Source organism: Hypomesus nipponensis, chromosome 25, assembly GCF_054491055.1.
Source record: "Hypomesus nipponensis isolate SF chromosome 25, ASM5449105v1, whole genome shotgun sequence".
Lineage (NCBI taxonomy): Eukaryota > Metazoa > Chordata > Actinopteri > Osmeriformes > Osmeridae > Hypomesus > Hypomesus nipponensis.
Window position 1 is genome coordinate 5,060,633 of NC_140385.1, and position 24,368 is coordinate 5,085,000.

At 51.2% G+C, this 24,368-nt stretch overlaps 2 protein-coding genes across 2 annotated transcripts in view; one reads left to right on the top strand and one right to left on the bottom strand.

The window, feature by feature from the left end:
- Nucleotides 1-29: 29 nt before the first annotated feature.
- On the top strand, nucleotides 30-2,622 carry txnb (thioredoxin b). Its single transcript, XM_084691766.1, has 5 exons — nucleotides 30-189; nucleotides 830-934; nucleotides 1,769-1,834; nucleotides 2,003-2,068; nucleotides 2,247-2,622. Exons 1-5 carry the CDS (start codon nucleotides 166-168, stop codon nucleotides 2,316-2,318), a joined length of 333 nt encoding a protein of 110 aa, XP_084547892.1. The 5' UTR covers nucleotides 30-165; the 3' UTR covers nucleotides 2,319-2,622.
- Nucleotides 2,623-2,734: 112 nt separating this feature from the next.
- svep1 (sushi, von Willebrand factor type A, EGF and pentraxin domain containing 1) overlaps nucleotides 2,735-24,368 on the bottom strand; it is a 63,224-nt gene continuing 41,590 nt past the window's right edge. Inside the window, exons 19-49 of the mRNA XM_084691728.1 lie at nucleotides 23,978-24,139; nucleotides 22,715-22,803; nucleotides 22,457-22,553; nucleotides 21,985-22,098; nucleotides 21,795-21,908; nucleotides 21,307-21,508; nucleotides 20,812-20,969; nucleotides 20,037-20,235; nucleotides 19,766-19,941; nucleotides 19,398-19,522; nucleotides 19,080-19,209; nucleotides 18,473-18,643; nucleotides 17,942-18,115; nucleotides 17,577-17,696; nucleotides 17,309-17,485; nucleotides 15,861-15,945; nucleotides 15,266-15,457; nucleotides 15,013-15,180; nucleotides 14,018-14,690; nucleotides 10,951-13,721; nucleotides 10,423-10,654; nucleotides 10,124-10,279; nucleotides 9,539-9,602; nucleotides 9,015-9,188; nucleotides 8,693-8,869; nucleotides 7,808-7,993; nucleotides 5,734-5,904; nucleotides 5,195-5,290; nucleotides 4,494-4,589; nucleotides 3,678-3,771; nucleotides 2,735-3,011 (exon numbers count right to left, since the gene is read on the bottom strand). Coding sequence (XP_084547854.1) covers nucleotides 2,981-3,011; nucleotides 3,678-3,771; nucleotides 4,494-4,589; nucleotides 5,195-5,290; nucleotides 5,734-5,904; nucleotides 7,808-7,993; nucleotides 8,693-8,869; nucleotides 9,015-9,188; nucleotides 9,539-9,602; nucleotides 10,124-10,279; nucleotides 10,423-10,654; nucleotides 10,951-13,721; nucleotides 14,018-14,690; nucleotides 15,013-15,180; nucleotides 15,266-15,457; nucleotides 15,861-15,945; nucleotides 17,309-17,485; nucleotides 17,577-17,696; nucleotides 17,942-18,115; nucleotides 18,473-18,643; nucleotides 19,080-19,209; nucleotides 19,398-19,522; nucleotides 19,766-19,941; nucleotides 20,037-20,235; nucleotides 20,812-20,969; nucleotides 21,307-21,508; nucleotides 21,795-21,908; nucleotides 21,985-22,098; nucleotides 22,457-22,553; nucleotides 22,715-22,803; nucleotides 23,978-24,139 — 7,574 coding nt within the window. The 3' untranslated portion in view covers nucleotides 2,735-2,980. The remainder of the gene's footprint in view (nucleotides 3,012-3,677; nucleotides 3,772-4,493; nucleotides 4,590-5,194; nucleotides 5,291-5,733; nucleotides 5,905-7,807; nucleotides 7,994-8,692; nucleotides 8,870-9,014; nucleotides 9,189-9,538; nucleotides 9,603-10,123; nucleotides 10,280-10,422; nucleotides 10,655-10,950; nucleotides 13,722-14,017; nucleotides 14,691-15,012; nucleotides 15,181-15,265; nucleotides 15,458-15,860; nucleotides 15,946-17,308; nucleotides 17,486-17,576; nucleotides 17,697-17,941; nucleotides 18,116-18,472; nucleotides 18,644-19,079; nucleotides 19,210-19,397; nucleotides 19,523-19,765; nucleotides 19,942-20,036; nucleotides 20,236-20,811; nucleotides 20,970-21,306; nucleotides 21,509-21,794; nucleotides 21,909-21,984; nucleotides 22,099-22,456; nucleotides 22,554-22,714; nucleotides 22,804-23,977; nucleotides 24,140-24,368) is intronic.

Consider the following 24,368-nt stretch of genomic DNA (forward strand, 5'->3'; position numbering starts at 1 on the left):
CGTTACTTGCTCGTTTCCGGAAAGTCACTGGGGGCAGGGCTTTCGAGCGGAATGTTATAAACCTGCCGACAGCGTGTCCCGGTTGTAGCCTACTGTCATTTTGTGGAGCTCTCGCATCCTTAGGTACTAGTTGCGGAATATAGGCCATTAAACCCGCTATCAACCATGATTATCGAAATTGAAGATCTGGTAAGAAATGTTTTATTCATTCATTTAGACTTATGCATTCGATGTGTGATTGAGTTGTGTTGGAGGACATCGCGCGGTTTCACTCCTACTGTACTTGTTAGCCTAAATATCAGTGTCAAGTTTCCATCGTTATAATTTGTATTATTTAAAAGCCGTTAATATAGCTTTAACACTTTTAAAAATATCGGTTGAGTTGAGTTCCTCAATTTGCTACTCATTTAATAGATGGATCGTAATTTGGGGAAGCCTAGATGTCATCATACTATACCAAGCTAGCACTCAGCCAGGCTAGCTAGGGAAGGCTAACTACTCTCACCTGGGCTGATTGGACACCGGTTAAACAGGAGTCTTTCTCCAGTGAAGGTGGATATCAGGTTCTCCGCTTTTCAGTTAACATACGTCAATTTATCATTATAGAGTAGGCTATGAATAATAACTTGTCGCTAAAAAACTAGCGTTAGATTAATGAGCAGCTCGCTCAGTACCGTATGAGTGACGTATTGAATTATACAACCTCAAAACAAGTAACATCAGTGTGGTTCAGAACACAATCACCCGTTAGAAAGAAGCCATTTTAAAGTTGTATTTTTCCTCTTCCTCCATTCGTGCATTCCTTCTCTTTCGCTTTCTCTTGCACTAGGATACCTTCTTGGCCACCCTTAAAGAGGCTGGTGACAAGCTTGTGGTGGTGGACTTCACGGCTACGTGGTGTGGCCCCTGCAAGAATATTGCTCCCCGTTTCAAGGTGAGTGTCTCTCCTCCAACAACAGACAACCCTCTCTTTTGTGGTCAAAAGAAAAAGATGCATCTTTCACCCAAAGGACCAGACTTAAACTCCTACAAGAATGTACATTCATCCAGAAGGTGGATCTTGTTGCGTCAGCCTGATTTAGGGTCTAGTTTGGGTCATAGGTCAACATAAACACATTGAGTCTCTTAAGAGTAGAAATCCATCGATGTATTGACTAATCTAGCCTTTGTTTATCTGACCTCCTAATTGGATTGTAAGGCTGGTTTCAACACAGTCCTGGTTAACACTGCCAGCAGACCTACTCTACAGTATAGGCCCTCTTCAGATGCACAAAGCCCTCAGTCTAGTTTATATTCATCATGTTAGCTGCTGTTGTCAGGTCGGTAATGAGGACCTCCTCCTGTTTGGAGAGTCTGTCTGTCTTCTGTCTGACCCTAGAGTCTGACTAGCCTCCGTTGGGTGTTGTTGTAATAGTTGTTGCCCTGGCAACCACATCTGCTAGGATGGCCTGCTCGAGATTCTGAAACTAGGATACAAATGAATGACGGGCACACTACTTGGGCCACAGCCTAGGTCAACAACAAGCTGTCTGTTTTAGCACAGTTCATGAAGCGCAGATAAACGTCAACTTCTGGCCACATAAGCTGTGAAATAAGTCCAAACAGGCAATCTCTTGAATTCGTAAGTACGATGAGGTCTTCAGTATAGGGCTGTTGAAGCCCTGTCAGCTGATTGGTTGATCAGCCATGTGGCGACAACGCTCTGTCCTCCTGGCTTTATATTGTATTGAAACTGCTGATGCTTCTTTCTCTTTTTTTTCTCTGACAGGAACTATCAGACAAACCAGACAACAAGAATGTGGTGTTCCTGAAGGTGGACGTGGATGAGGCTGAGGTGGGTTCTGAGGTTTATTGAGACTGTGTGCGTGCGTGCCCACACAGGGGCATGTTTCTGTTATCTTGCTTCACAGAAAGTTTGTCTCTCTTTCTGTTTATCGTTGTGTACTCACTCCCTCCCTTGGTTTCTCTCCCTCTCTCCGTCTCCCTCTCTCTCTCTCCACAGGAAGTGGCTAAGCACTGTGACATCAAATGCATGCCCACATTCCACTTCTACAGGAATGCAGAGAAGGTGAGTTTTAGATTCATGCAGTGGACAATTTGGGACCTTGTCACAGTGTATAACAAGATACCCAGAAATCATGTTGGCAAGGAACGAAAGTAATCAAATTATATTGTATTTGTAGGTAGAAGTATTTATTCATAAGGATTTGAATGAATTAGAAAACAAACTATGTATTTTGTTTCAGGTGGACGAATTTGCTGGTGCTAACTATCCTAAGTTGGAGGAGAAGGTTTATGCTCTGAAGGCACAGAGCTAATACAAACCTGTCTACACACACACACACTTTACATTCTATTGTTACCACGGTGACCCAATTTTACTGTTACCACGGTGACCCCACCACCACACTGGCAAACCATTATGTACAATAAATACCTTTCCTTTCGAAACTGCAATAATCCATCATTTGGTTGTTGTAGGTCAAAGCATTCCATTTAATTATTGACCACAATTAAATCATTTCCATATACTCATGTTTTTAATATATTATCGCAAAGTATGCTGTTGAATTTTGATATTGTTTTTGAATGGGTGGTTCAAATAAAAAATGACTAAGCTTTTGGAGTGTTTGGTTCTTGACCTGAGAACCTTTCGAGTTGTTGTTCCAGGTGACACAGATGAGCAACTCAAAGCTGATGTGCGCATCCTCAATGAGCATTTAGAAGGTAAACATTTTCAGTTGTATTTTATGCTTTAATAAGAAACTTGAGAATAGTTTACACATATACATTGGGCACATCACAACATCGTTTTTACACATCGTACAAGTATATAGCAGCATATATTTAATACTGTTTGATTTTCTATATGAAAAAATACAGCTTTATTTTACAAAATGTTTGTCTCCTTGGGGTGAGAACATGGTTGATAGTGAAATAATTATACCAGATTCCTCAGAACTGGGGAGTGAGTGGCTTCTTAGAAATGATAGTATGGAGATTTTCTTTTCCTGACGAGAGAGGGAGAGAAAGCAATTAGATAAAAGGATTTTTGGCAGTGTCTCTTATCTAGTCATGGCTTTAACAAACTGTATCGACACATGCATACATATAAGCTGTCTGTTTAACCAGAAGCCCATTTAAGCTAATGGTTGTGAAACTATTGGAAAAGCAAAAGTGGCTTACGTTCACTTTCAGTTGAGAGAGTGAAATAGGATATCCATGTAGTACAGTCTGATCATAATAGCTACATCAAAGATAGTAAATTATTTAGCTGCCTGCACCTAAGGACTGAACAAAATACTAAAAAAGTACGGTTCAAAGAACCCCTGGCAGTTCTAATTCCAGGGTTCCACATACTTCAATTTGCTGAATTGGCTGTGTGTGCCAACGCACGCACCCTGACCTGCCTTTAACAGTATTTTTGCCCTTATTTGTGGCTTTCAAAACTGGTAACATTTCTTTGCCAGCTACGTAGCTGTTGCTTGCCATGTGTCCTAAGAATTGTTTTGTTCGGAATGACCTTTGTTTTATACTGTGCGCTTGATGAATGACCCTGACTTTGGAAGTGTGGGGCATTGTCAAACGCTGTTCTTGGGTGTGTCCTAATAACCACACACACAAAGCCATGTTCAAGGAAATAAGTGAACATGTGTGAGTGTGTGTGTGTGTGTTACCTTGAGCAGTCGTGTCCGCTCCAGCCCTGACTGCAGTGACACCTGTTTGGTCTGATGCACCTGCCACCATTCAGACAGGGAGACGAACACACGGCTGTGGACACACACCAACAAACGTCATGGTTACACGTCATGGTTATTACCACAAAAACAAGATTATTCATGTGAAGTCCTCTAGAGAGCGATGAGGACTTGGGCCACTTGACTTGAGATTTCCCAGATAGTGAGAAGATTTGACAGCACTGAATTCAATGTTAAAAAGGAGAGGGGTATTGTTTGTCCCAGGGAAAAGTATGTCAACATTGACATGGTTGAAAGTACAGGTGCTGGCTTTAGTACGTTCAGCTGTAATGTTTAATGTTTAAGCTTGAATATAGATCGATATTCTGTGTTCTGAACAATGGACAACATTGCCACAGACAGAGTTCAGAGAAAAAGTCGGTAGTTAAATGAAAGAGTCAGAATGAGGGTAAAGTCTGGGTGTGTGTTTGATTTAGCCATTGAGGAAATGCGCCTGGCTGACTGAGCATAGCCGATGGTCGTCAGGGCAGCAACGTCACTATGGCAACAGCACATCCCTGACAGTAAAACGATCAACTAGAGCTCTTACTGTACCCAGTGATGCAGAGTGAATAAGCACCACCTGTCTCCATGACGTCATCAACACTTGTATGACGTCACGGGCAGGACATACAACCTGAATGCAGTCGGTATGTCAAGTAGCACAAAGACTTCAACGGTCAGTCCAGGTGCGTGCTTCATGTAACTACACACACACAAACATGCATCCGTAAGCACATACATGGACACACTCACCGCTGTGACAGCGAGTCCCTGTCCAGCCCGTGGGACAGTCGCACTGGTAGGGCGCCACGCAGCGGCCGCCGTTTAGGCACGGCAGGATGCAGATCGCTGTGATTGGACAAGAGAGACCAGCTTACATATCATGTTAACTGAGGACAGGGCCTTCCTGAGGACAGGGCTTCCCTGAGGACAGGGCCTCCCTGAGGACAGGGGGTCCCTGAGGACAGGGCCTCCCTGAGGACAGGGGGTCCCTGAGGACAGGGCTTCCCCGAGGACAGGGGGTCCCTGAGGACAGGGCCTCCCCGAGGACAGGGGGTCCCTGAGGACAGGGCTTCCCCGAGGACAGGGGGTCCCTGAGGACAGGGCTTCCCCGAGGACAGGGGGTCCCTGAGGACAGGGCCTCCCTGAGGACAGGGCTTCCCCGAGGACAGGGGGTCCCTGAGGACAGGGCTTCCCCGAGGACAGGGGGTCCCTGAGGACAGGGCCTCCCCGAGGACAGGGGGTCCCTGAGGACAGGGCCTCCCCGAGGACAGGGGGTCCCTGAGGACAGGGCCTCCCCGAGGACAGGGGGTCCCTGAGGACAGGGCCTCCCCGAGGACAGGGGGTCCCTGAGGACAGGGCCTCCCTGAGGACAGGGCGTCCCTGAGGACAGGGTTAAGAACCACTGATAAATTATATATCAAGATGAACTATGATGTCTTCAGGTCACTCACGTTCCTCACACAGCCGGCCCATCCAGCCCTCAGGGCAGGAACAGGTGTTGGGCCTCTGACACGCTCCTCCATTCTGACACTTCAGCCAACAGATAGCTAGGAGACACACACACACACATACTTCATTATGTGCCTAGTTACCACATTGTTCTGAAGACTTCAAACACATTTGTTTCTGACCGACTTACTGATCGGTGTGTTAAGACAAGCATTCTTGTAAGCCATGCAAACAAACAGGCCACAGCCATGCACAAGTGAGCATTCCAACCTGTAAGGTGACACAAGTAAACGTGACAGACAGGCATTCAGACACGGGATCTGCTCCCTGAACAGGTTTGGGAAGTTCGGGAGTGGTGTGCACGTGCAGCCCTCCAGGAACAAGACCAGCAGGGGAGTGACGTAACCACAGCGTGAGCAGGCATTCATTAGAAAAATAAGAAATTCCTCCCTTCTTCTTAGGTCAAAGGGTTGGACAATCAGACGCTTTGCCCCCTGAGATAAGAGAGGTGGTGGTGGTGGGGGGGGGGGGGTCTCTCTACCTCTGCAGGTTGGAGGGGGTGTCCAGGTGCCATTCTCCAGACACAGGCTCTTCCCAACGCCCTCCATGGCGTAGCCCCCGAAACACGAGTACACGGCCACGTCCCCGAACTGGAACACAGCCCCCCGCACCACCCCGTGGGTCACGTGGAGAGGAGGGCCGCAGGACACCCCTATAGACAGGCCCAGATGGTACGGCCCATTGGTTACTGAGTGCGAAGGGGTGACTTCATGTCGACCTCGGTTCAGGGGTGTCAGATTAACACGTCACTATTTGAACTTTCTGAAATGTTTGGGTTCAGCTTGTATTTTTTTATTTCTTTCAATAGGTAGTTATTTTTTACAGTATCTCCACAGTTGCAAAATGGACTCTTGTGACAACATAATAAGCAGCATTGTGGAACGTTTGTCAAACAATGGCCTGTTGCTGAATCAAGCCACTACAGAGAACCACGTGAATATCTCATTGAGACGTCGAACCGTTGAAACTTGGTAATTCTCATAGTCCTGGTATCAGTGCATTAGGAAAGACGCAATCAAGAGATGGAAGCAACCAGACATGCAAACACACGCTCTCACGAAACATGACTCATCAGCACTAATGCCATTGTACGGCACACAGAACAAATACCATGCAAAAGAGACTGGGACACACAAAGGCCTCACAAAGGTTTCCGTGACAACCGCAAGCCCATAATTAGTCACACATGCCACACGCATGCCACGGAGTGCTCGTCGGTTAAAAAGAGCGACCATTCTAATCCGTTCATTCAGTCTTAAACGAGCAGGAAAGGGGAGAGGAATGGAGCAGAACAAGTGCAGGGAAGGGTTTAGCGTGGGCGGGGCCAAGCAGACAGATTGAACACACGGGACACCAGGAAAAGACGTGCCTCGCTTGAGCATGCTATTTGTATTGTCATGTTGGTAACATCTCCATATTTGTCTCCACGGAGACCTGACTGAAACGCCCCTGTAGTGTGTGTGTGTGGGGGGGGGGGGGGGGGGGCAGCAATAGAGAGAACTTCAAACGTTCTGTCAGAAACAGAACTCTAACTCTACACTTAACTGAGCGCACTGTATAGGAATGACCAGACTGCCCCTGTAATTATACTTTGAGTTTATTTGATAATGACCCAAAGACGAATGCAATCATTATAACCCTGTGTATCTGATGTTTGACGTAAGCGAATGCTACAGAGGTTCAATCTGAATGACGTAACCTTGAGAGGTTACATGTAGGTTTCTGCCTCCTGTGTGAAATACTGTGAGCCTTCACTATTCACTAGCTATTCATCCTTCCAAGCTTGTATTAAACTCGATCGAGCCTCAGAACTCTTGGACACTTGTTACTTGGTGCAATTTCGAACTGACTCAGCAAACCTGGGATGTAGATCGACTTCAACGGGATGTTGCCTTTTCTATTGATCCTAATGTAATCTAAGCATGGCTTGCATTCTCACTGTGATGCAATTCAACAGGAGTTAAGTAGAGCTGAGTGCATCACAGACACCCTACATAGGCTGGACCTGGGCAGTAAACATACTGACAAAGCTTTTTCCTGTGAGATAGATGCTGTTCTGTGGAAGCCAATCAGAGACTTCCAGGAGAATGCAATCAATGTCGACCGGGAAAATATGATGATGGTGACTTCAACCCTTTATCTTATCTCCCTGGTCGTCTCTGAGGAACGTTACACATTAACAGACATCTTCGGGGGAGTCTAAGAGTTCATTACTTTATAGCTGTCCAGTTTATTATGTATTTGAAGTCAGCGATACACGTGTGTGGTAAATTGTTGATTTTGTTGACGGAAAAAGCCACAGAAAGCCACAGTGTGTGGACTCACAGCTGAGTCCTCCTGTGAGTGTGTGTGTGTGTGTGTATGTGTGTGTGCTGGTGTCTGCGGTAACAACTCAACCCCTTGCCAAACTGTTGGGCAAAACCATGTGCACCAGGGCCCGCCAGGGCTGAAGAACCAAGAGTTCTCTACCTCCAGATGTACGACAGTCAATAGGCCCTGTCAGAGCTCTAGTCTTTTTTATTCGGTCCCCTGGTGGCGCCCCCTGGTGTACTCACTCTCGCACACGCTGCTGACGGGGCTCCAGGTCTGGTCGCTCCTGCAGGTGATGGCGGCCGTGCCTTTGGCCTGGTGGCCCTTGGGGCACGTCACAGGGACAGACTGGCCCACGTGGAACACCGGCAGGGAACCGTTCCTGGTCCCCCCGCTCTCCCTCCACCCTGGGGGAGGGGGGCAAGACTGGGCTGGGAGGGGGAGGGGAGGGGGAGAGGGAGGGGGAGGGAGCATTAGAACACAATGCTACGCCGCTACGTACCTACATTTTTTTGTGTGATAAAATCAAGCAGCGTGAAATAAAACAACTTTGCTGTTCTTTAGTGCTGCTCTGCTCTTTACTACGCACACTGTGTGTAAACAACAAGCCATGTATTAGCATTGGACTTGGTTGGCGTCTCCAGGGTTCCTTCTGGTTAAATAAGACCAATCCAGTAACACCGTACACAGGCCACAGGCAAAGCTGTGTCACTTCATCACTGAATGAGTGTTAATGGAGTACGGTTCATCCAGAACAGTTTCTGATGGAGTTACTTCATTATCTTCTGACCGAGTTCCACCGTGAAGACCTTTGGTCTTGTTGCTGTCTGGTGTCCTGAGCGTTTGCTAATCGTTAGGTGTTGAAACAGCTGCTTGATGCAAGACACTGCCTTCCCTGTCGGACCCTCCTTCTGTGTGGAAAGAGCTACGAGTGTGCTGTGATTGTCCAACCTCCACACACCCAGCCATTGCATACAAGGCCTCTCCGGTAAACAAATCAAGTTTAGGGTAGAAAGAACTGGATACAAATGTCTTCAAAGACTAAACCTGTCACAAAAATAGAAAGAGAAAGACCCTAAATCTGAGGGGAGATGAGGAGAGGCTGGATGAGGTGTGACTGAAGTTCTTACGTCGGCAGACGGGGAAAGGTGAGCTCCAGGTTCCGTCTCCCGTGCACAAGACCAGAGAGTCTCCTTCTATGCTGTAGCCTTTATCACAGTGGAACTCTACAGCATACCCGGTGGTCAAGTTGTGGTCCTGCACCTTCCCATTTAGCATCGCCCTAGGGGCCTCGCAGTCCAGATAGACTGGAGAAGGAGGAAGAGGAAGGAGGGAGGGAGAGAAAGGGGAAGTGAGAGAGGGAGGGAGAAGGAGGGGAGAGGGATTGAGGGAGAAGGAGCGTTTGTGTACTTTATATTTGTGTGTGTTGGCCTATAAAAATCGACTCCCTACCCTGACAAGATGGTACAGGAAGGCTCCATGTCCCATTGGCCAGACAGGTGACGCTCTGTGAGCCAGCCAGTCGCAAGCCAGGGTTGCAAGTGTAGCTTATGGTCCGTTGATAGATATCTCCTGAGGCCTGGTATTCCGAGTTCTCCACTAGGGGAGGAGGGCCACAGGACACCGCTAGAGTGATAAGACGGGATGGGCGGGAGGAAAGAGAAAGAGAGAGAGAGAGAGAGAGAGAGAGAGAGAGAGAGAGAGAGAGAGAGAGAGAGAGAGAGAGAGAGAGGGAGAGGGAGAGGGAGAGGGAGAGGGAGAGGGAGAGGGAGAGGGAGAGGGAGAGGGAGAGGGAGAGGGAGAGGGAGAGGGAGAGGGAGAGGGAGAGGGAGAGGGGAAGGGAGGGAGGGTCAGTTAAAGGGATAGTGGGAGAAAAGTATGTGTGGAATGCGAGACTTTGAGAAACGTACGCACACCCACATTGACAAGCATGCAGACACACACACACACACACACACACACACACTCACTCTTACCAACGCACTCAGGCTGAGCTCCGCTCCATACTCCGTCTCCCTGGCAAGTCTGCACAGAATCTCCCTGTAACAGAGAAACCTCTGTGTGTGTTATTCATTCCCCCCACACACATACACACACACACACACACACACACACATCCCCCAACCCTTCCATTTAGCGGACTCTGCAGCCAGTAACCATTATTTCAACACCACTCAGCACTGTGCTACACAGGCAGGGTGACTCAGCTACCTCAACGGGTACTTCAGACTCCCCCTCTCATTCGAAGGAAACCGCACAGAAATCTTTCCAGTAAAACTTATTAGACAGCATATTAGGCAACTAATGCTAGGTATTTTCATACTTATTTTTGTTTATTTCTTAAGAAGTGAGAGAGACTGCCTTTTATGTGGAGGACAGATTAAACATGCTCTAATCATATATCATCATATATTAATATATCAGATGATTGTATCGTTCAATATAAATCTGTAGAAAGCCACTCTATTGGCCATAGAAAGCCAGGACCTTTTACCCCACTATTCAAAATATACATTCAATTTTGTTTTCAATTGTGTTGCCTGTATTGATTAACTGGTTACCTTCATGTCAAACCCTGGCAGACATGAGTACAGGATAATATCTCCGTAGCTGTAACCGTCGCCCTCGGCAATACCATTCTTTAGAGGAAGTGGTTTCTGGCACAGCGCCACGCCACAGGAAACAGAAGACAGGGCAGGAGACCAACTTCCTCCCACCTGCAGCAGCAGCACACAGATCAGTGAACCAGCATCATTCAATATGCTGATAAGATATGCCGATACATGGTTAGCACATCAATAAATAAACAAACAGAAGTCTGTTAGTCTGTAGTCAAAACAAGATATTGCGGCTCTCCCACCTGGCACTCCGCCAAGCCAGGGCCTTGGAGGGTGAACCCGGGCGGGCAGGAGAGGGCGATGGTGCCCCCCACGGGGGTGAGGTCCTCGCCCGTCAGCAGGAGGTGGGAGGTGAGGTTGGAGGGCCGGGGGCACGGGGAGGGGCGACACCTCACGCTGTGTTTGGACCAGGAGCCGTCCTCCAGGCAGCTCAGAGAGTCTGACTGCGTGGTCCGCTCATAGCCCTCCTCACACCTGGGGAGGGTGGGAGTGGGAGGAGGAGGGAGGAGGAGGGTGGAGAAGAGAGGAGAAGGGAGGAGAAGGGTGGAGAAGAGAGGAGAAGGGAGGAGGAGGGAGGAGAAGGGAGGAGAAAAAGCCAGTGGAAGTTAAGGTAAGAAAAGGAGGGCAGAAAAAAAGGACAGTTTCACAGACAGATGTGAAAGGCTAGCACATTCCCCACTATTTTCAAACCCTTAAATAGGAGAATAGATACATATGACACATTGATAGATACACTGTTGCATCTTAACAGAGGGTGTTTTGTTTCCTACCTGTAGTGTATCTTGCTGGGGTAGGTGAAGTCCTCTCCCATCACTTGAGCATGTGCAAGAAGGGGAGGCACCCCGCATGACACAGGCTCGCAGCTCACCTTGGCCCCGCCCCACCTCCCGTCCCTGCCACAACTCAGGTGGGGCGACCCCTTCATCTGGTAGCCTTGCCTGCACCTGTAAGTGACAGTGTCTGGCGTGCTAGCACTGCCGCCCTGCAGGACAGCGTTGGGTACAGCGGGCGGGGCAGAAGTGCACCTCCCCCGGCTGCACACGGGCACGCCCGGGTTCCACACCCCGTCCTTCTCACACACCGCCTGGGATGGTCCGAGGACGGTGTAGCCCTCGTCGCAGCGGAAGAACACCCGGTCGCCACACGCGGCATCCCGTCCCAACACCACCCCGTATTTCAACACCAGGGCGGGGCAAAAGCACGGCCGGCACTCAGGCACTGTCCCGACCCACTGGCCCTGCGAAGAGCAGCGCAGGATCGGGTCCCCCACCACCTTGTAGCTCTCGAAACAAACGTACTCCACCACGTCGTCGTAGCGGAAGCTGGAGCCCTTGAGGTAGCCGTGGCTGATGTCCTGTGGCGGGTCGCAGGCCACCGCGTCGCAACGGGGCCCCTGGCCACCCCACTGACCGTCACCCTGACACACCCGTGTGGCGGGGCCGATGAGAGTGTACCCCTCCTCGCACTCGTACCTCACCTCCGCTTTATAGGCAAAGTTGGAGCCTTGGATCAGTCCATTTGGGATGGAGGGTGGTCTGCTGCAGTGGGCCGGGCGGCAGGAAGGGGAGGCTTCACTCCAGGTGCCGTCGGCCTGACACACACTGACCGCGGCTCCCTGTAGGAGGAACCCGGGCCGACAGCTCAGCTTCAACTGTTTGTTGTAGGTGTATTCGCGTCCCTTCACAGTGACGTCGCCGGACACCAGGAGGGGACCGCAGGACACTTGTTCACACCAAGGCTTTCCCCCGTCCCACTTGGTGTCGGCCCGACACGTCCTGACGGCGCTGCCCTGGAGGACGAATCCGACGCGACACTCGTACACCAGAACACTGAGGAACACGAAGGAGTCCCCGTGGACCGAGCCGTGATCGAGGCCTCCGGGGTCGCCGCAGGAGACGGGACGGCAGACGGGGACGTCGTCGCTCCATTGCCGGCCCGACACGCACCGTCTCACAGCTTCTCCTCTGAGGGCGTAGCCCTCGTCACACCCGTAGCGGGCCAGACTCCCCAGGGACGTGTCGGTCACGTTGGCCCAGCCGTGGGCCGGCGCGGAGGGGGTCTGACACTCTGCGGGGACGCACTGGGGGGCGGTCCCATTCCAGCCTCCGTCCTCCAGGCACATCAGCACGGTGGTCGTGGACAGGTCGTAGCCCTTATGGCAGCGGTACATGATCGCGGTCCCGTGGAGGAAACTCATGTCCATGGGTGAGGCAGCGCCAGTGGCGCCCCCTGGAGTCGTGGAGGGGTTGGTGCTGTCTGGCCTGGACAGCTCTGCACGTGGGTCCAGCACTCTGATATAGTCACCAAAGTCTATGTGAGGCGGGAGGCCACAGTCTGAAGGAACACACACCGGCACGGTACTGGACCAGCCAAACTCCTCACAGGTCAGATGGTTCTGACCCACTAAGTAGAATCCCGGGAAACAGCTGTAGAAGATGGTGACGCCGAACTTATGGTCCAGCCCTTCCACAAAGCCATTTTCGATTGGCTTGGGAGGAGAGCAGTAGATCTGAACGCAAGAAGGCGCCTCCTGATCCCACATCCCATTGGCTAAGCAATTGACAGTCTCGGAGCCTTGGAGACGGTATCCGCGGCGACAGGAATATGTGACGGCGTGGCTGAACTGCAGCTTGGTGTAAGCCACTTTCCCATTGGCTATCTCTTTAGGAACGGAGCACTCGATTGGCCTACAGGAGGGGACCCCGCCAATCCAGACGCCACTTTCTCCACAGAGGACCGTGGTGTTGCCCGCCAGCGAGTAACCAGGCCGGCAGCTGTACTGGGCCGTACTGAGGTACATGAGACCCTGCACGTCCACTATCCCGTTAGCTATCTCCGCTGGCTGCGGACACTCGACAGGGATGCATTCTGGGTAAGGGCTACTCCACTGCCCATTGGCCAGGCAGGTAACCGACCCATCTTCCCTGAGCGTGAAGCCGTCCATACACGAGTAGGTGACCACCGTGCCGAAGTAGGACGGAGCCGACAGCCGCGCCGCCGAGGGGTCTCCGAACGCCACCTCGGGGGCGGAGCCGCACACCACCTGCTTGCAGACGGGGAAGGTGTCGTTCCACTCCCGGGACGGGGTGCAGCGGAGGGTCCGCGCACCGTGGAGGACGTAGCCCTCCTCGCAGGACAGCTCCACGGTGCCCGAGTCCGAGTCGAGGCTCCTCAGAACCAGGTGGTTCTCCTCCAGCGGGGGCTCGGGACACTGGACCGGCGAGCAGCGGGGACGCCGCGTCTTGTCCCACTTCCCGAACTTCAGACACGTCCAGACGGAGTCGCCCGCCAGCTCGTAGCCCTCGTCGCAGACGTACTCCACCTTCCTGCCCACCTCGAAGGCGGAGCCGCGGTAGTGGCCGTTTACGATGGTAGGGGGCGGGTCGCAGGTGAGGAGGACACAGGTGGGCGGCTCGATGTTGGACCACACTCGGTTGGCCTGACAGGTGCGCTCCGGTCGGCCAATCAGGCGGTAGCCAGGGTTGCAGTCGTAGGTCACTTTGCTGTTGAAAACGAAACTGCCTTTGGTCTGTGGAGGAGACTGAGAAACACAGATAGGTTTTGTAGTCAGTTAAAAACCTAGAAAACACATCACAAACATTCTGCAGCATTGTCTCCAAACACAAAGACCAACTGACACAAAAAAAACTAAAGACGATAAGAAAATAAATCTTTACGAATGAGACCAAAAAAAAAAGATTCACATATTCTAACCAAAGCAACATACAGGGGGGAATTGTATCCGCAGTCAAAAGCTATACCCATCCCTCCCTACACCCAACATTGCAATGATGCATCACGTCGTCCCATACAGGTGTGTGAGTGTGTACCACTCACCTTTATGAATCCGTTCCTCAGTATGGGGGGGCTGAAACAGGACACGGGCTGGCAGGTGGGCAGGACGCCCCCCCACTCCCCGTTGGCCTCGCACGTCCTCCTCTTCTCCCCCCGGATCAGGTAACCCTTGTCGCAGCTGTACGCCACCATCGCCCCGAAACTGTAGTTGGACCCGCTCACGTCCCCCTTCTCGATGGTCGCCGGCTTGGAACACCTCACCGGCACGCAGCCCACGTCGAACGCCGACGGCGCCCACTCCCCTCCCATCATGCACCTGAGCGTGGAGGTGGAGTTGAGCACGAACCCCTCCTCGCACTTGTAACTGACCTCCGTGTTGCTGGCGTATTTGGGTTTGTTGGCGGCGTCCAGGATGGCGTGCGGCAGGTCCGGCGGACGCTGGCAGAAGTTGGCGATGCAGCGCGGCATCTCCTGGCCACCGGGGGGCGCCCACACGCCCTGGGCGTCGCAGACCAGTCCCGAGTTGTTGCTGGCGGTGTAGCCGTCGTTGCAGTAATAGATAGCCTTGTCGTTGTAGAGCTTGTGGCTGGCCATGGCCAGGGCGTGGTCGATAGTGGGAGGGTCCCCACAGGAGCGTGGGACACACTGGGCGGAGCTAAGGCTCCACCGACCACTCGGGAGGCACTCTGTGGTTTCTGGACCAATGAGAGTGTATCTGGCAGGGACACAGGACCAATGAGAGTGTATCTGGCAGGGACACAGGACCAATGAGAGTGTATCTGGCAGTGACACAGGACCAATGAGAGTGTATCTGGCAGGGACACAGGACCAATTAAAAGGCCATTTATAAAGGAAGTGAGGAAACAAAAATGGCGACAGGACAAACGTGTGTTTTAGGCTACTGCTGATGGTACACTTTTAAATGACTATGAAAAGTGGCTGGCTAACAAGCAACCTAGCTGATTAAACCTAAAACATACCTGTGTTACAAATAGAGACTTAACAATGAAAACAAATCATGTAAATTAAATATCTACCCTTCTTTGCAGACATAGTGCACCTTGTCACCAAGGGCGTGGCTGTCCCCCTTGGTTACGGCGTCTCTAAGGGCGGGGGGGTCGCCACAGTGCACGCTGTCACAGCGAGGGGTGGGGCGACTCCACTCCCCTGACGCCTCGCACACCACCTCCCCGGATCCCTGCAGTCTTCAAACCAACACTGTCCATTATACACACACACACACACACACACAGATATACACACACACAAACAACACACACAACCTCTTACCTGTACCCCTCAGCACAGGTGTATGTGGCGGTGGACTGATAGGTGTTCCCCTTCACAGTGTAGTCTGCATGCTGTACCGATGGGGGGCTGCTGCAGGTGACGGCCTGGCAGACAGGGGGCGCTCTGCTCCAGATGAGGCTGGCCAGGCACTGGGACTCATAGAAGTCCTGAGGAAGAAACCCCTTGACACAGCTGAGGAGGGGGAGAGAACAGGCAGGTTTAGACTAGAGGTCAAAAAGTTCAAATGAAATGAAGGATGACCGCACAGATACAACCAGGGTGCAAATGATGGGGGGGTTTAGGGGGGGGTCTGACGCCCCTAATTAAGACTTGAACCCCCCCCCCCCCAAAAGAGGTAAAAACAACAGGTCGGGGGAGTCGATACACCGGAGAAGAAGTTGACCCCCCCAGATTGTCATTGTATAATTCGCACTCTGGATACAACGTATCAACTGTGTTTACTTCTGTGGGTGTAGATATAATGTGCACACATCAGCGTTACTGTTGATAAACAGTTCATCTCTTTGTAGACTCACAGAGAACACAAAGCGAGGTTCAAAACGACAGGCGTTTGTAAAATGGCCGACAGTGGTACCTGAAAGTCACCTTGCTTCCAAACGTGAAGTTTACCCCCTTCATGATGACGTTATCAGGGACAGGGGGACTTCCACAGGACAGCGCTGCACAACAACACCACAGGCTAGGTTAGCTGCTTGGCTCTTTAATGACTAACTATGACAGGATCTGATAAGGCTTCAAAGAAAAATGCGGAAATATGGTATGACATGACAGCCTTAAGAGTGAACAACGTGAAACACAGGATGAAGGAGAACACTACCAGAACACCTCATGACTCATGATTCTGAGAAGGAAACCTCCAACAAATAGTACACCTCAGTCCCTTGTGAGTCATAATTCCTTCGCTCTAAGGCCGGGGAGCAGAAACGTCCACAACACCCACATGTCACCACTGGCACAGCCAGACTAGCGATGGCAGGTCAGGTGAGACAGCCTCTGGATGGGTGCCACCTTGGGATTGAATCCCCCCCCCTTCTCTCCCCCCGCTCCTCCCTTCCCCCAATCCTAATGTCAACCCGCCCATCTACATGTCAAGGTGACCGACCAGAGATGCCAGATGCCCATATGTCCAGTCACTTAACAAGCTACAAAACAGCCTGGATATTTAAGAGTGATGAATCCCATAAACTACCCATAACAGACTGTGTCTGGGGCAGGACTCGCAGTTCACTTTTTTCCTCACTGTCCCAAACTGAAATTGACCTGTCCCAAAATGTAAATTCTTGTGTTTTTGCATTTTGACATTCAGACATGGGTCTAGGTATATTTGCAACACTATTTAAGTAATCCATAACAGTGCTATGAAATCCATAGCAGCGCTTGTCATGTGAATAAATTGTTCATAGCTTATAACATTTTTAGCTAGAGCTAAATGTGGTATGTTTTACCCGCCTTGTGTTTAACCTGTTGAACCACTGGTGTGTGCATTTTAAATTGTTATCGTCCCGCAGTCATCCCAAAGTCTGTGTTGAACCGTCCCAGATAGCTGTTGGCATGGTGCCAGGGTGGAGCTGGGTGTTGCCATTGTCACTCAGTCTGCCGACGGTGCAATGGACCCAAGCCCACTGTTCCAGCACAGACAAAGAGACAGCTGGTCAGGCTGAGATCAGCCTTCAGGCAAGTGTTTGCGTGTGTGTGCGTGTGTGTGTCTGCAGTGTGAGTGTCTATTTGCATAGTAATGAGAACACAAAAGCGTCCAGGATCAAAACAACTTCCTTTCTTGTATCGCTCGTTATCCAAAGCCAATCGTTCATTCTGTGAATGAATATATTAAGAATAAAAGCACTCTCTTCTCCTTTCATTTTTAAAGGGAAAGCAAACTCATTTCCTGTGGTAAGATATACAACAGAAGAATACAACATGACATTGCTCATTCAAATGACTGACTAAATCCCATTACAGGTTTAAAAGCACGTTTGCTGTGGGTGGTGAGGACTAGACATACCCCCAGGTTATTCTCCTCACCTCTGCAGTACGGGAAGTCCCCATTCCAGCTTCCTGTTTCCAGACACTTTAAGTGAGCAGAGCCAATCAGCTCATAGCCCACCTCGCAGGAGAATGTGACATCACTTCCCATCAGGAAGTTATTGCCGTTCCTGTGGCCAAACTCCGGGTAACCTGGGTTCTGACACTTGACTGGTTCTGAGACACACGCAGAGAAAAACACACAATGAAGTGTGCACAATGTTGGAAGGACATTCTAAATATGTAATCGAGTGTGTGTGTGTTTAACCTGTGCAGTTCTTTCCATCTCCACTGTAAGGGTGTATACAGGTACAGATGTATGAGCCGTCTGTATTCTGACAGCTGGCATGTTCATCACAGTCCGATCCTAGAGCACACTCATCCACATCTAAACACACACACACATGCACGCACACACACACACACACATGCACGCACACACACACACATGCACGCACACCACACATATGCACACACACGCACACCACACATATGCACACACACACACCAAAACCATCAACCATCAACCATGGATAACATCAATATTGAACGATCTTCCACACTGAACGACGTGTACTGCAGATGGCCACTGCAGATGTCCAGAGTGGCCAGACGCCGAGTGGGCAGTCTCACCCAGGCAGGCTGGCGGGTTGCCCCCCCACTTTCCACTGTTCCCGCAGGGCATCTTGGCATCGCCCAGCAGGTAGAACCCTGGATGGCACTGGTAGACCACCGAGCTGCCCGCCTGGAAGTCGGAGCCCTGGTACAGGCCGTGCTCCAGGGGGAGTGGGGGCCCGCAGGTCACGCCTGCCCAGCACACAGGGGGTCAGGGGTTAGAGGTCAGTGGGGTCAGAGGTACGACCATGAGAAGGCTGAGGATGATGCCTGAGTGATGGTTTGTGCTTGAGAGAGGTCGTGAGACGGGGAACCACTGGGTGGGGCATGATGTGTGTGTGTGTGTGTGACCATGTGTGTATACAGTGTATCTGTGTGTGTGTGTGGGAGGATGTGTGTGGGTATGTAGGTGTGTGACCATGTGTGTATACAGTATATCTCTGTGTGTGTGTGTGTGTGGGTATGTAGGTGTATGTGTGTGTGTGTGACCTTGTGTGTATACCGTATATCTGTGTATGTGTGTGTGTGTGCCACACATTCAACACCTACGATCACAGCGCGGCAGGGGGTGGCTCCAGTCTCCTTTGTTCTGGCACTGCAGCAATGGCTCCCCCACCAGGTAGAAGCCGGGATGGCAGGACAGCTGCACCTGGGAGCCCGGGCTCACTGCTTGGCTGGAGGCACGCAGGTGTCCCTCTGGGTTCTCCAGCAGGGGGCAGTCTAACACCAAACATGAACATAGATTCAGTCTCTGTCCTCCTATAAGCAATATCTTAAAACAGAGGTCTTCAACCCTAGTCCTCAGGGACCCCCTGTCCTGCACGCTTTAGATGTTTCCCTGCTCCAATGCACCTGATTCAAATCAATGGGTCGTTATCTAGTTATGCAGAAGCCTGTTAACGACCATTCACTTGAATCATGTGTGTTGGAGCAGGGAAACATCTAAAACATCTAGGGCAGGGGGGGTCCCTGAGGACTAGGGTTGAAGACCTCTGTCTTAAAATATTGTCTTTACACAATGTACTTCTGTAATTTTAAAATCAAAACACGTTGTTCAAGGAGAACAGAAGGTGTAGGAGGAAAGAGTTGACAAGTCATTGCAGGCAGATGAACAGATGGTCATGATGATGTCATGACGCTGGGCGGATCTGCTCACCAGCACAGAAGATGCTGTCGCGGTTGACCTTGACCCTGCCCACCACCCCGGACAGGAAGTCCGGCCAGGCCAGGACGTTGCCTCGGTGGGTCACATGGGACACAGGGCAGCTGCTGGCCAGAACCTTGACCTGGGGACAGAGGGACACGACAACCAATCAACGCCCAGATCTATGGTCACGTGGTTGTGAGGATGGCGTGTTGCTAAATCACACTTCTCAAAGTACAGTAGGTGTCATCTGTCAGGAATGATATCGAAGAACAGTTCATCTGTCAGGAATAGCAAAGTGCAGAGTGAAGGTCCAACAGGTGGATTCACCTGCTGTGGAGTGAGGACCCTGTCCCAGATGTTGAGCTGGCTGATGGAGCCCACGAAGGACTCCACGGGGTTGAAGCCCTCGCCTCGCTGGTCCTGGTCTTGACCCAGTACCAGCGCCCCTCCGCCTGGGGAAAAAGGTCAGGGGTCAGAGGTTAATCACTACCCACAATCACCCTTTTTTCTTTACATGTTTATGCATGTATCTATCTATTGTGACACCCCTCCCTCCCCTCCCCTCCCCTCCCCTCCCCTCCCCTCCCCTCCCCTCCCCTCCCCTCCCCTCCCCTCCCCTCCCCTCCCCTCCCCTCCCTCCCTCCCTCCCTCCCTCCCTCCCTCCCTCCAGCAGCAGCCAGGGGATATCACTACACCTGGGATGGTGGTGCCCACCGACAGGCCTTTGCCTCCGTCCGACAGCTTCCCGTTGATGAACACCCTCCAGTCTCCGTCCCAGCTCCTCCACGACACCCCGATGTGGTACCAGTGGCCCGTGTTCACCGCCGGGCAGTCGGTGATCCGCTCCTTCCCGTTCACATACAGAACCCATCTGGAGGAAGGAGGGGCGACAGAATATGAACGAGGGGGGCTGCGGCTCGGAGCGCAGCCCAGGTGGCGACTGCTAGACCGTTGGTGGAGACTGACCCGTTGTAGTCGATGAGCAGGAAGGCGTTGTCGCTGGCCTCGACGGCGTAGGAGATGGGCGTGCCGTAGTTGGTGCTGTCCGATGACCGCATCCAGAACGTGCACGTGATCTCGGTCAGCGCCGGCATCACGCCGTCCATCATCACGTAACCGTGGATACCCGACACCTCGAAATCCAGGTTGAACGCGGACGACATTTCTAACGACGTTGGATGAGGAGGGGAAGATTAAGGGTTCATGAGAGATATCCATTCCTTCCTCACTACCGTCTTCATCCTCCCCTTCCCTTCTCTTCTTCCCTCTTTCTGCCTCTATGTACATGTGCCCCTCTGTACCTCTCTCTCCCTCTTTATTTACACATGCACCTATCTCCCTCTCTGCACCTGCTTCTCTCTGTACCTGTCTCCCTCTCTGTACCTGTCTCCCTCTCTGCACCTGTCTCCCTCTCTTCACCTGTCTCCCTCTCTGTACCTGTCTCCCTCTCTGCACCTGTCTCCCTCTCTGTACCTGTCTCCCTCTCTGCACCTGTCTCCCTCTCTGCACCTGTCTCCCTCTCTGTACCTGTCTCCCTCTCTGCACCTGTCTCCCTCTTTGCACCTGTCTCCCTCTTTGCACCTGTCTCCCTCTCTGCACCTGTCTCCCTCTCTGCACCTGTCTCCCTCTCTGCACCTGTCTCCCTCTTTGCACCTGTCTCCCTCTCTGCACCTGTCTCCCTCTCTGCACCTGTCTCCCTCTCTGCACCTGTCTCCCTCTCTGCACCTGCTTCTCTCTGTACCTGTCTCACACCTGGTTCCGTTGAACCCAGGCTGGCACTTGCAGGCGTAGGCTCCCAGTCCGTCCACACAGCTGGCCCCGTTCACACAGGGGTTGGGGTCACACTCGTCCACGTTCACCTCACACAGCCGGCCCCTGTAGCCCTCCACGCACTGGCACCTGGGACGTTACCACGGAGACAGATGGCGTCAGATGGCTGAGCGGTTAGGGAATCGGGCTATTAATCAGAAGGTTGCCAGTGTCAAATGACGTTGTGTCCTTGGGTAAGGCACTTCATCCTACTTGCTTCGGGGGGGATTGTCCCTGTACTTACTGTAAGTCGCTCTGGAAAAAGACTAAATATACATATAATATACACGACACGCTACTAACTCGTACTTTCCCTGTGAGCATGCTCACAAACACATTGCTCATTTACAATTACCCTCGAATGCAGCGATGAACTCCAATCCACTTCCACTACACAGCTGTTTACCGCAAGTCTCTCTCCCTTCACCTGAAGTCGTTGACGGAGTCTTTGCACGAGCCTCCGTTCAGGCAGGGGGTGCTGTTGCACTCGTCCACGTTGACCTCGCAGCGCTCCCCCGAGAAGCCCTGGGTGCAGATGCAGGAGAAGCTGCCCGTCAGGTCCTCGCACACGCCCCCGTTCAGACACGGACCCGACACACACTCGTCGATGTCGAGCTCACAGCGCGAACCTGGAACGGAACACGTTTCGTCACACCCAGAACACCTAGAACCAGATCACCTAGAACACCGTCCAATCCACCCAACTTTATTGATAAGCTTTATGTGAATTCCTCAATGTTGAAATCACTTGGACATGGATTTAAAATCGCTTGTGGACTCTGATAGGACTGTTACTTCCTGTCCCTAGCAGATTAGACTATGGCAGTGTTCATTCTGGCCAATAACATAGCAGTAAGGTGGGAGAGGATAATTCTGGCCAATGGCAGAGCAGCAGGTGCGGGTGCACTGGCTCACCTGTGTACCCGTCAGTACAGCTGCAGGTGAACTGGTTGACCTCGTCCACACACACCCCTTCGTTCAGACAGGGGGAGGAGCTACACTCGTTGATCTCCACCTCACACACCAAACCTGAGACAGAGGAACAGTGTATGTGTGTGTGTGTCTGCGTGCATGCTCGTGTGTGTGCGTATGTAACATCCATTACCTATAAATCCAGGCTTGCACTGACAGAGAAAGTCTCCCATCCCGTCTTTGCAGCCCCCTCCGTTCTGACAGGGGGCGGAGTCACACTCGTCTACGTCCGTCTCGCACTTGGCTCCTTCAGACGAACAAGGAGGGGTTATGTCCCATCAAACATGGGGTTAGGGTTAGGGGCCATACTGAGAAACAATACAGCCTACTGACAAACACATGACTCTTACTAGTATGGCACGAAACTACAAAAGAGTCTGTACTGGCTACTGGGTCTAGAACAGAGTCTGTACTGGCTACTGGGTCTAGAACAGAGTCTGTACTGGCTACTGGGTCTAGAACAGAGTCTGTACTGGCTACTGGGTCTAGAGCAGAGTCTGTACTGGCTACTGGGTCTAGAACAGAGTCTGTACTGGCTACTGGGTGAGAACTAAATAGTGGGTCTGAGGTCCCAGGTAAACCCTCCAGGCCAGGCAGGTGTTTACCTGTGAAGCCGGGCAGGCAGGTGCACACATACCCTGCTCCCACCTCCTCACAGGTGCCCTTGTTCTGGCACGGGTTCAGGAAACACTCATGGAACACCTAAACAGCCAATGAGATGTTAGGTTTACTCACACATGAAAACACACACACACAGTGTGCACACACACACACACAGTATACACACACAGTGTACACACACACACACACACACACACACAGTATACACACAGTGTGCGCACACACACACACGTCTGCCTGACCTGGCTGCTGGCCTGATAGTCCTCTATGACCACGATCTCGGGAGCTGAGGTTACGCTCTCCTCCTTGGGGAGGAAACTGGAGCCGAAACCTGAGGACAGAGGGAGGAGAGGTGGTGGGAAGGAGGGAGGAGAGAGAGAGAGGAGAGAGGGAGAGAGAGAAGGAGAGAAGGAGAGAGAGAAGGAGGGAGGGAGAGAGAGGGAGAGAGAGAAGGAGGGAGGGAGGGAGAGAGAGAGAGAAGGAGAGAGGGAGAGAGAGAAGGAGGGAGGGAGAGAGAGAGAAGGAGAGAGAGGAGGAGAACAAGTGATGAAGAAAGTGAAAGGTTGCGCGAGAAAGGGAGTCAGAGAAAGGGAGAGAGAGGGGAGGGAAAATAAATCAGATAGAAGCACTTTACACTGTTTAAAACAGAAGCCATATTGTCACTGCAGTGGTATTAGTATGGTTATTCTCTCCAGACTTGGCCACGTCCACCACTCACTGTTAGCTCTCACACTTAGGTCATCACACTGGGTTTCCATTCCCCAGCAGCTCCATCAAACTCATATTTCCATTTTCCTCTCATCCCTCCTAATAATTCATTTTCCAGTCACAGTAGTGTGTGTGTGTGGGAGTGTATGTGTGTGTGTACGTGCGCGTTTACATAAGTGCTCTTTGTGTATGCGTGTGTGTGTGCATACATATCTACATAAATACACAGTTACACAGTTACACAGTATACCGTATGTTGAGTGTGTACATGTATATGACTGTGTGTGTGTGTGTATACATATCTACATCAATACACAGTTACACAGTACAGCGCAGGTTGAGTGTGTACATGTATATGACTGTGTGTGTGTGTGTATACATATCTACATCAATACACAGTTACACAGTACAGCGCAGGTTGAGTGTGTACATGTATATGACTGTGTGTGTGTGTGTATACATATCTACATCAATACACAGTTACACAGTACAGCGCATGTTGAGTGTGTACATGTATGACTGTGTGTGTGTGTGTATACATATCTACATCAACACACAGTTACACAGTACAGCGCATGTTGAGTGTGTACATGTATATGACTGTGTGTGTGTGTGTATACATATCTACATCAACACACAGTTACACAGTACAGCGCATGTTGAGTGTGTACATGTATATGACTGTGTGTGTGTGTGTGTATACATATCTACATCAACACACAGTTACACAGTACAGCGCATGTTGAGTGTGTACATGTATGACTGTGTGTGTGTGTGTGTGTGTGTGTGTGACCCACTGGAGCAGTGCTGTATGGCGGTTGCCCCGGTGACCGTGGTGGTGCCGTAGAAGGGACAGGAGAGGCAGTATGAGCGGCCGTGCTCAGGCTGGTAGTAGTCCCTGGGACACGGGTAACAAGGCACCAGGCCCGTCCTGGAGAAGTGACCTGCCGAGCACGGCACTGTGGGGGGGGGGGGGGGGAGGGGAGGGGAGGGGAGGGGAGAAGAGTTGTGGATTTAATACATTTTCCAACCTTTTTTTTCCCCCTGTGTTCTGAGTTATATTACTGTAGCAATATTTTCCAGGCATGTCCAGTCATGTTCACATGCCTCTTTGAAGGATCAGTGAGTTCAACCTTTTAGAAAATCGGTACTGTTACTATCTAACAGCAGCTATATATATATATATAT